This window comes from Pantherophis guttatus, chromosome 1, assembly GCF_059756535.1.
Source record: "Pantherophis guttatus breed Tessera chromosome 1, ASM5975653v1, whole genome shotgun sequence".
Classification (NCBI taxonomy): Eukaryota; Metazoa; Chordata; class Lepidosauria; order Squamata; family Colubridae; genus Pantherophis; species Pantherophis guttatus.
In genome coordinates, this window is record NC_142063.1 from 336,632,355 (window position 1) to 336,643,470 (window position 11,116).

General features: G+C 46.8%; 1 protein-coding gene across 2 annotated transcripts in view; it reads left to right on the forward strand.

The window, feature by feature from the left end:
- CCDC92B (coiled-coil domain containing 92B) overlaps positions 1-10,807 on the forward strand; it is a 49,308-nt gene extending 38,501 nt beyond the window's left edge. For both annotated transcript variants that reach the window (XM_087883436.1, XM_087883435.1), the window contains exon 4: positions 9,155-10,807. In XM_087883436.1, the coding sequence (XP_087739562.1) occupies positions 9,155-9,909 (755 nt within the window). In that variant the 3' untranslated portion in view covers positions 9,910-10,807. The remainder of the gene's footprint in view (positions 1-9,154) is intronic.
- The last annotated feature ends 309 nt before the right edge of the window (positions 10,808-11,116 follow it).

The following is an 11,116-nucleotide window of genomic DNA, read 5'->3' on the forward strand; positions in this document are numbered from 1 at the left end:
CTGTTACATTTGCATTATCTTCAAATTACATTTCACGAAACAGTAGCCCTACAATCATGTAGTCAGTCTTTTTTTCTCTCTCTCTTGGGTTGCAAGAAATTACAACGTAGGAACCATGCCCAGTGCTTCAGAAGATTATAATGAAGCCCCAGATCAACCTTGGCAACTTTAAGATGTGTGGACTTCAACTTTAAGATGCGTGGACTTCAACTCCCAGAATTCTCCAGCCAGCTGGCTGGAGAATTCTGGGAGTTGAAGTCCACGCATCTTAAAAGTTGCTAAAATTGAGAAACGCTGCCCTGCACCTTCCTATTAATATATTTCTGTTTTCTGTTGTTAAGAACTAGAAATCAAATGAGAGATCAAAGCTAATGAACCCTGGGAGGGGATCTGAACGATGGGGGTCTCGAGGTTTCAACTGCACTCCACAAAGCCGTGGTTTTATTTGGGCATGCAAGGTTCCACCCTCAGCCTCGGGGCAAAAGGCGAGGCTGTTAGTGCAGCAAAGGAAGTGTGGAGAGCATCAGATGAATGGAATGCTGATGGAAGGCAGTGTTAGCAAGAGAAATGGCAGCATCCCAAGGAAGCTACCTCTGGCCACGCCTGGGAGAACACGCCTGGCTCATAAAAACATATCCAGTTGGTACCGCCTTGCCATCTTCAGCTGCTCTTTTAAGCTTCTTGGGTCAGAACAGAACATAATAACAGAGTTGGAAGGGACCGTGGAGATCTTCAAGTCCAACCCCCTGTTCAAGCAGGAGACCCTATACCAGTGATGGTGAACCTTTTCGGCACCAAATGCCGAAAAGAGAGCGTACGTGCGTCTGGGCCGCAACTCGGAAGAGGAGCTGCCCAGGGTGCATGCGCGCACCCGAAAATGAACTTCCGGTTTCAACTACTGAACTTCCGGTTTCAGCCAGCTACACTTCCAGGTTTCTGGTGTGCATGCACGTGCGACGATCAACTAACCGGCGCGTGTGCTAATGCAAGAAAATGGAAGACCAGCTCTTCCAGTTTCCGGCACTACCGTATGCAAAAAGCCCAGCTGATCATTGCATGCGCATGTGTGCCAGAAACCCGGAAGAGGAACAGGCAATGCCGCGCATACCAGGCGACATGGCTTCACGTGCCACTTCAGACACACATTCCATAGGTTTGCGATCACGGACCTATACCATTCCAGACAAGTGGCTGTCCAGTCTCTTCTTAAAAGCCTCCAGTGATGGAGCACCCACAACTTCCGAAGGCAAGCTGTTCCACTGGTTAATTGTTCTCACTCATAGGGAATTTCTCCTTAGTTGTAGGTTGCTGACTTCCAGAAGTGGTAGAAATTGGACGTTAGGTTGCCATCTCAGACTTCTGATCCTCGAGACTCCATTCTTCAAGCTTCTGTACCTGGCTCAATAGTAGTAACTGTGAGAAGGATCTTGGAGTTCTAGTGGACAACCACTTAAATGGGAGCCAGCAGTGTGTTGCAGCTGCCAAAAAAGCCAAGGCAGTCCAAGGTTGCCTCCACAGAGGGATAGAATCGAATGAAGGCAAATGTACGTGTCCCAGGATGATGTTTCAGAATCTAATCTGGGTCGGTCATCAGGACCAGAGGTTTAAGCTTCCAAGCTTTCAGACTTCTGCTGGAGCCCATCCTCGGGGACCTTCTCTCTCTCCAGAATGTGTGTGCAGATGTGTGGATAGAATCCAGATCACATGAAGTCAGTGGTGGGATTCTACCGGTTCAGACCGGTTCGGGAGAACCGGTAGTTCCCACTTTCTGCCGAGAGTGAACCGGTTCTCTGTTGCTGTGAAAGTGGCCCGCCTGCCCACCCCCGGGTTATACTGACCTTTATTTCTGCTTCTGAAGCCCAGCTGATCAGGCACGGCAGATTGAATTGGGTCTCCTCAGCTGTTTTCCTTGCTCTTTTCCTTGTTTGCAACGCGAAAGTTCAATTTTAAGGAAACTCTGCCCATCTGGTGCACGCACGCACGAGATAGCGTGTGCAAAGCGCGCACTCAGACAACCGGTTGTTCAACCGGTGGGATCCCATCCCTGCATGAAGTATTGGTACCACTTTATAATGCCTTGGTAAGGCCACATTTGGAACATTGCATCCAGTTTTGGTTGCCACTATATAAAAAAGATGTTGAGACACTAGAAAGAGTGCAAAGAGCAACAAAGATGATCAAGTGACTGGAGACTAAAACATATAAAGAACGGTTGCTGGAATTGGGTATGACTAGTTTAATGAAAAGAAGGACTTGGGGTGACATGATAGCAGTGTTCCAATATTTGAGGGGGGCTGCTATAAAGAAGAGGGGGTCAACCTATTCTCCAAAGCACCTAAAGGCAGAATAAGAAGTAATGGAGGGAAACTATCGTATTTTTTGGAGTATAAGACACACCTTTTTCTCCCCTAAAAGAGGGTGATAATTTGGGTGGGTTCTTATACACTGAATGTAGCCCCACCCAGCCTCTAAAACCGAGGTTTCAGAAGCTGAAAAAAGCCTCTGAAATCTCTGTTTGAGAGGCTGAAAAAAAAGCCTCTGAAATGGAGGTTTCAGAGGCTGAAAAAAAAGCAAGGCGCAGAACTCGCACCCAACAAACCTGTTGCTAAAGTTCACCTCTGGGAACAGCTGATTGGGGATATTCCGATCCACCCCCAATCAGCTTTTTTCTTATTTTCCTCCCCAAAAACTAAGGTGCGTCTTATACTCCGGTGCATCTTATAGTCCAAAAAATACAGTAATGAGAGAACCAACCTGGATATAAATTGACAGTGAGAACAATTAATCAATGGAAGAGCTTGCTTCCAGATATTGTGGGTGCTTTTACTCTGGATGATTTTAAGAAGAGATTGGACAACCATTTGTCTGATATGTTTTAGGGTTTCCTGCTTGAGCAGGGGGTTAGACTAGAAGACCTCCAAGGTCCCTTCCAAGTTCCAACTCTCTTATTTTGTTATGGTATTTTGGGCATATGATGACAGAATGACTCAGCATTGTGTTAAGTAAGTTCCTAAATTGGGCCTGTTAGGCTTAAAGAGAAAGGAGAATAAAGGATGAATCAGCATATTTATTCTTTTGCTGACATCTTTAGAAATGGCTGACTCACTGGACAAGCCTTCCCTTGGGAAAAGTTTTTATCTTCCACCCTTAACAGCTCTGTGGTTTCTTAACTTACATCATTTCTTCTGGGCCTTTCCTGCCTGTTTTCTTCTGACAAGGTGAAAAGTGTCTTTGTACAGTTGTTGAAATCATTCTTTTATGGGTCCCTACATCATAAGTAATAACAAGTAATCATAATAAGTAATCATAAGAGGGACGTGGTGGCTCAGTGGCTAAGACGCTGAGCTTGTCGATCGAAAGGTCGGCAGTTCAGCGGTTCGAATCCCTAGCGCCACATAACAGGGTGAGCTCCCGTTCCTTGTCCCAGCTTCTGCCAACCTAGCAGTTCGAAAGCACGTAAAAAATACAAGTAGGAAAATAGGGACCCCCTTTGGTGGGAAGGTAACAGCATTCCGTGCGCCTTTGGCATTTAATCATGCCGGCCACATGACCAAGGAGACATCTTCGGACAGGGCTGGCTCTTCGGCTTTGAAACGGAGATGAGCACCGCCCCCTAGAGTCAGGAACAACTAGCACGTATTTATCTTTACCTTTTTACATCGTAAGGGAAGAACTGGTGTCATTATGTGGTTGGGTGAACAAGAATATGTTAAGAAAGGAGGAAGGGAGGTTACAGACTGAAACATCATTTGGGCAAGTTTGAGCAAAGATAAATTCTGCGGCATGGATATAATTTTTTTTTTTTTTTTAATCAAATTTCTATACCGCCCTATTCCCGAAGGACTCAGGGCGGTGAACAGCCAAGATAAAATACAGATAATACAAATATTAAAAAATCCCTTAAAATTATTAAATATTTCCGCCGAAACACAGATTAAAACACCCAATTTGTAAAATCACGAATTAAAAAATTTAAAAATTTAAAAGATGGGAGTTAGGCCAGGCCAGCTTGCTGAAATAGAAAAGTTTTGAGAGCACGGCGAAACGTGCGCAGGTCCGGGATCTTCCGTATCTCTGGGGGGAGCTCGTTCCAGATGGTAGGTGCCCCCACAGAGAAGGCTCTCCCCCTGGGGGCCGCCAGTCGACACTGTTTGGCCGACGGCACCCTGAGGAGCCCCTCTCTATGGGAGCGTACTGGTCGGTGAGAGGCTATTGGTAGCAGAAGGCGGTCTCGTAGATACCCCGGTCCGATGCCATGGAGTGCTCTAAAGGTGGTAACCAAAACCTTGAAGCGCACCCGGAAGACCACCGGGAGCCAGTGCAGCTCGCGCAGGAGGGGGGTCACATGGGAGCGCCACGTCGCTCCCATAACCACCTGCGCAGCCGCATTCTGGACCAGCTGGAGCCTCCGGGTGCTCCTCAAGGGGAGCCCCATGTAGAGAGCATTGCAGTAGTCCAAGCGGGAAGTAACGAGAGCATGAGTGACTGTATTTAACGAGTCCCGATCCAGAAAGGGACGCAACTGGCGAATCAGGCGGACCTGATAAAAAGTCCCCCTGGCCACGGCTGTCATGTGCTCTTCTAAAGACAGCCGTGAGTCCAGGAGGACACCCAAGTTGCGAACCCTCTCCGTGGGGGCCAGTGACTCGCCCCCAATAGTCAGTGATGGCACCAACTGACTATATCGGGATGTCGGAAACCACAGCCACTCGGTCTTGGATGGGTTGAGCCTGAGTCTGTTTCTCCCCATCCAGATCCGCACAGCCTCCAGGCACCGGGACATCACTTCAAGGGCATCATTGGGGTGGTCTGGGGTGGAGATGTACAGCTGAGTATCATCAGCGTACTGGTGGTACTTCACCCCGAAACCACGGATGATCTCACCCAGCGGCTTCACATAAATGTTGAACAGAAGGGGCGAGAGGACCGACCCTTGTGGCACCCCACATACAAGGGGCCTCGGGGTCGACCTCTGCCCCCCTGTCAACACAGACTGCGACCGGTCAGAGAGAAAGGAGGAGAATCACCGTAGGACGGTGCCCCCACAATGCAGAAATGTGGCCTGTGGATTAGAAAGCCTTTTTTAAAAAATGAAAAAAAAAAAGGTAGCATGATAGATCTCTGCCTAGCTCTTGGATCTGCAGTCTGGACATGTTCCAGCTCACTTTTATCATACATGAAACAGTTTTTCTGGTTTGGCTACGGCTGTCTTTAAATTTGAGGGCTCCAACCTTGGGAACTTTATGACTGGTGGACTTCAACTCCCAGAATTTTCCAGCCAGCCATGATAGCTGAGGAATTCTGGGAGTTGAAGTCCATAAGTCATAAAATGGCGAAGGTCGGAGAACCCTGCTTTCAATGATTGAGAATTAAGAGGGAGGCGCTATTTCTAAATAGGCTTAACAGAACTTAAGGAGAGGGAAAAAATTGAAGATTATCAACAACATTACTACAAACAAGATAAATTTATCAAGAACAGATTGAGTTTTGATCTGATTTTTAATTTGGATAGCTTATGGAATTCAACCATAAAATTGTTGTGGTCTGCCGGCAGCCTGCGGAGCTGACAGCAGAGTCAGACAGCGAGGAGGCTGGGGAGGAACATGGGCCAGTCCTGGAGTCTGGGGAAGACTCAGACAAGGGCTCTGCATTGAAGGCAGAGATGGGGCCAGGGCCATCTGGGAGTGATGTGCTGACTCCAGAGCCTCCAGAGTCTGACATCAGTGAGGCAGAGGAACAGGGGGAGCCTGTTCCCAGTGCGCGCATGCACAGAGCTGCCAGAAGGCAAGAACAGTTAAGACCAAAGGGGCAACTCGGGAGTAAGGCTTGGAGATGATTGGCCCCTCCCATAAGACATAAAGGTGGAGCAAAGGGACATGAGCCTTTGCAGGAAGCAACTTCGTTGGTTCTGGTCAGTTTAAATTCTGAAGCTCCATTTTGACTCTGTGCTCCGTGTGGCCTTGCAAAGCTAATTGCCAATTAGGTCTTTGGTAGTGTGTCAAGGGAGATAAAGATGGATGCTTATCAGCCTTATCCCGAAGGACTGTGGCAGACTTCTGTTGGACTCTTTACAAACTATTTGTGACTCATTACGGGCTGTGAATGAACATAATTCACAGCAGTTGAAATAAAAAGAGGGTTTTTGGGACTAATCGTGTGCTTTTTACTGTCTCAGGAAGCCTAGATCAGACCAAAAATATCCTAGGTGAAATTTTAGATAGTTCAGATTGTGTACTTTCTCAGTAGTCTGGATGTTCATGGTTGTTGGTAGTGTGTGAGTGGGTGTGTATGTATACATGCATGCACATTGTGTTGTGGTCCGCCAGCAGCCTGTGGAGCTGGCAGCGGAGTCGGACAGCGATGAGGCTGAGGAAAAACATGGACCAGTCCTGGAGGCTGGGGAAGGCCCGGATGAGGCAGAGATGGGGCCAGGGCCATCAAGGAATGATGCGCAGACTTCGGAGCCTCCAGAGGCTGACAGTAGAGAGGCAGAGGAACAGGAGGAGCCTGTGCCTAGTGCATGTATGAGAAGAGCTGCCAGAAGGCAAGAGCAGCTAAAGCAGAGAGGACAACTCGGGAGTAGGGCCAAGAGATAATTGGCCCTTCCCATAAGGCTTAAAAGACCAGCAACGGCTCTTGGCCTCTTTGCCGGAAAACAACTGTTGAGAGATTTGCTTCGTGTTTGGATGTATTTCTTGTTAGCGTCTTCTGTTTCTGAACTGTTGCCAAGAAAAGCCTTTGGCAGTTTGCCTAGTTATCCCAAGGTCAGAGATAAACTGAAGAATGGTGTTTTGAGGACTTTGCTTTCATTTAATTTGGAATACGCTGAGAATGAGTTAATTCTCAGCTGTTTTAATAAAATCTGTTTGTTTTTTGGAACTGTTTTGCATTTAATATTAACTACGTGGGCCTGGGTCACAACACATGGTTTGGGTTACTGATCCCCTTAAATTGCTAATCTTTGAATACAGAATGAAATGTGTAATCCATTGGAAATTCAGATTTTGCCTCATACCCTACATGCCAAATCTTAAGAAGCAAATATTGAAATATCCTGAAATGCACTCATTCCTTAGTCCAAGAGTAAAACAATTGTATATTTAAACAATATCTTTATCTATGCTTTATGGATTTAAAATACAGGTAGTTCGTTACAACAGTTCGTTTAGTGTCAGTTTGAAGTTACAACGGCACTGAAAAAAGTGACTTATGACCATTTTTTCACACTTATGACTGTTGCACATCCTCATACAACACATGATTTATATTCGTATGCTTGACAACTGACTCATACTTATGACGGTTGCAGTGTCCCATGGTCATGTGATTCCCTTTTGCAACCTTCCGACAAGCAAAGTTCATGGGGAAACCAAATTCACTTAACAACCAAGTTACTAATTTAGCAACTAATTTAACAAGAAAAGTCGTAAAATGGGGCAAAACTCACTTAACAAATTTCTCACTTAGCAACATGAATTCTGGGCTCAATTGTGGTCGTAAGTGGAGGACTACCTGTATACATGGGAATCATTTAAAATTGGCTAAAAGATTTGATCATCTCACCATAGTTAAGTTCTTGTGAAGTTTTGTGCCAGAATGTTGAGCTCTTGCGAAACACCATAGGATTACACCCAAATTCAAGGGAGATATTACTGGAATGGTCAGAGTTCACGTGAGCTTTCAAACAAGAATATATATTTTTTTAAAAAAACTAACAATTTTTCATGCTGGTTTTCAGCATTCACACGAACGAATGCAGGGTAAGATGGTCAAAATCTCACCAGCTTTGAGAAATTCACGAGACTTCAGGCTGGTTGCAAGTTACATGCCATCATTCAATAGTGATTCCAGAAGAAGTTGTCACACACCAAAGTGTGGATTTCTTGGTGCTCCCTGAGCTTTGTTGTTTTCTTGCAACTAGGTAACATCATCAGTTTAGAATTTAGAATAGAATAGAGCTGGAAGAGACCTTGGAGATCTTCTAGTCCAGCCCCCCGCTCAAGCAGGAGAACCTATACCCATTATGGTGAACCTATGGCACGCGTGCCACAGGTGGCACTCGGAGCCATATCTGTGGGCATGCAAGCGTTGCCCTAGCTCAGCTCCAGTGTGCATGCGCACACCGGCCAACTGATTTTCGGGCCTTCCGGGCCCACCGGAACTCGGGGAAAGGGCCATTTCCAGCCTCCAGAGGGCCTCCAGGGCGGGTGGGGAAGGCCGCTTTCACCCTCCCCAGGCTCCAAGAAAGCCTCTGGAGCCTGGGGAGGGTGAAAAACAGGGCTACCGGGCCCACCAGTAACCTTTTTGCCGTCATGTGCCAAAAGCGGGGGGAGCGCGAAGGGGGGTCGCATGTGCATATGTGGGGGGGCAGGGGGAATTGAATTATGGGTGTGGGCACACACGTGTGCGACCCCCCCGCACTCCCCCCACTTTTGGCACGCGACGGCAAAAAGGTTCGCCATCACGGACCTATACCATTTCAGCAACCAAGTTACATCAACCAAGCTCAGAGGGCACCAAGAACCACACAGTTCAACCTTGAACTACAAATACTGTACAGGTAGTTCTCGACTTACAACCACAATGGAGCTCAACATCATTGTTGCTAAGTGAGACAGATAAGTGAATTTTGCCCCGTTTTATAACCTTATTGCCACAGTTGTGTAAAGCTCCATACCAGTCAGTCCCTAATCCTGAAGGTGAGGGTTATCTATGATCTACAGGTAATCCTCAATGTACAACCACAACAGAGCCCAACATTTCTGTTGCTAAGCAAGACAGTTGTTAAGTGAATCTGGCTTCCCCTATGACTGCTTGTCAGAAAGTTGCAAAAGGTGATCACATGATCCCGGGACCCTGCAACCGTCATAAGTACATGCCAGTTTCCAAGTGTTTGAATTTTGATCACCTGATCATGGGATGCTGCGAGTGACTACGGCGATGCTGTAAATGTGAAAAACAGTCATAAGTCACTTTTTTCAGTGCCATTGTAACTTTGAATGGTCACTCAATGAATGGTTGTAAATCCAGGATTATCTGTATTCAGTGTTAGAGGTTGTCAATCCGTACCTGAGACCCTAATATTCGGTGAACGTTTGTGGTGAATTTTGTACTCAAATCTGTTCTTTTGTCTTTCGTTTCTCGCTTGCATTAGACGTAATAGACCAGGAACTGGAAGAAAAGTGCAAAATCATGGAAGCCCGATTGAAAGAGAAAGAGAAGAACAATTTGGAATTGCACAAGGAGCTGAGGCATAAAGAGAGTTTGGTGGCCGCCCTCCGATCCAACCTGAGGAACAAAGAAAGGAAGTTCTTGGAAGAGCTCAAGAGGAGAAGCCACCGAGTAACCGTTCTTAACACGGAGCTGCAGAAACAGACGGAGGCGGCCGCTTACCTCTCCTTCCAGCTTCATTCAAACAAACAGAAACTTCACAGTACCCGGCAGAAAAGCACCGGCCTGCCCGAGAAACTCCCAGAAAAACCCTCCGTCCCCCAACCCAGCGCTGAGACTAGGCCCAAAAAAAGGACTCAGAAGTCTCACACCCGTCGGCAAGCGAGCACCGCTTTCCACTGCAAAGGCGCCTTCAAGGACATTGTGGCTCGCGAACGGCTCAGCAGTTTCGAAGACCTTGAACCCATGCCCGACCCGGCTCTCTTTTTGTACACCACGCGACCCCGGCCTCCGTCCCGTCGTCAGAAAACAGAGCATAGCACATCGGATTTGTCCTCCAAGGAAGGGCCTGAGCAGGGCAACCGGAAGGGCGCTTGGAAAAAGTCTTTTCAGCAACTCGCCGAAGAACCTGCAGGAGCTGCGAGTAATGTCAGGACTTTGGGCCACCGTCGGCCGCCATCTTCCAAAGGGGAAACACGGAAGCAAAAGAGCACCAGCGCTCACCCCGCAAAAGACTGAAGGACTAGAGAGAAAGTTATGGCACCCTTTTGAAGTAGTTTGTCTATAGGAGCCATCGACCTGTCTTGAGCACATCTGTCTTATCAAGAGCCACGGGGCAGGGAATACTCCACTCCTAAAGCCATTGAGATGCCATCATCTTGGACTGTTACCTTTGCTTCAACTACCAACATGCTGTAGCTGTGCATCTCCTGGGAATGGCGTCAGCAGGAGTGGACTGACCCAACGCCAGGAGGGCCCTGGAGTTATTGGCTGTAGTTATGATAAGCAACCTTGCTCCATAATTTGGCGGAAAAGGGTTCCGTAAAGGGAACTTCAAGTTTTTGTGCCTTCCTTGCTGGTTGTGGGTTTCATTTTTATTTTATTTTTTAACTCTGATGGAAGCTTTACCCTCGGCATTCGGGGATTTGTCTTTCATCAACAAGAACGAAAGTCAGTATCGGGTTTCCCCTAAATTGAACGGGTCCCTCTCTGTTGGATGTGGTTTGGTTTAATTTGAGATTGCCATGCTTAGAATACCATCCATTGCTGGAGAAGATGGCCAGGAAGGGTGAATGTGAGGGTCTGAGGGGAAAAAAATGGCTTTTCTAAGGATATTGATTGATGGGTTGAATTTATTTGCAGCCCATCTCCTAACGAAACAATTCTGGACAGCAAATAAATAGAAAGAAAGAAAGGATTGGGTATTTTGGAATCTGTGTTTTGAGCAAAGCAGGGATGTGTAATCTCAGGCCTAAGGTTACAATAGTTGTGAAAACCTTCGATGTCACTGCTTGCCATGCCACCAGGTTGTAACTCTTACAGCGGCTGAAATGGGAAATGATTAAAGCCATGGAGAAGAAATCGTACGAATTGTGTGTAACGCCGTAAATTAAAATGAGTTAAAGCGGAATATAAATTTATCTAAATTGACTTTACTTTGGGGATTTGCTTCTCCCAACAACGCCCCCCCCCCCAGTTTTTAATTCTCTCCCCTTTTTTACAATGCAGCCACATTCAAAAACGAAGGGCAGCCCTCGGACCAAAAACTATTGGGCATCCCTAATTTGTAGCAAAATACAGGTAGCCCTCGACTTACGACCACAATTGAGCACAAAATTTCTGTCGTTCAGCGGAGACATGTGTTAAGTGAGTTTTGCCCCGTTTTACGACTTTTCTTGCCACCGTTGTTAAGTGAATCACTGCCATTGTTATGTTAGTCACACGG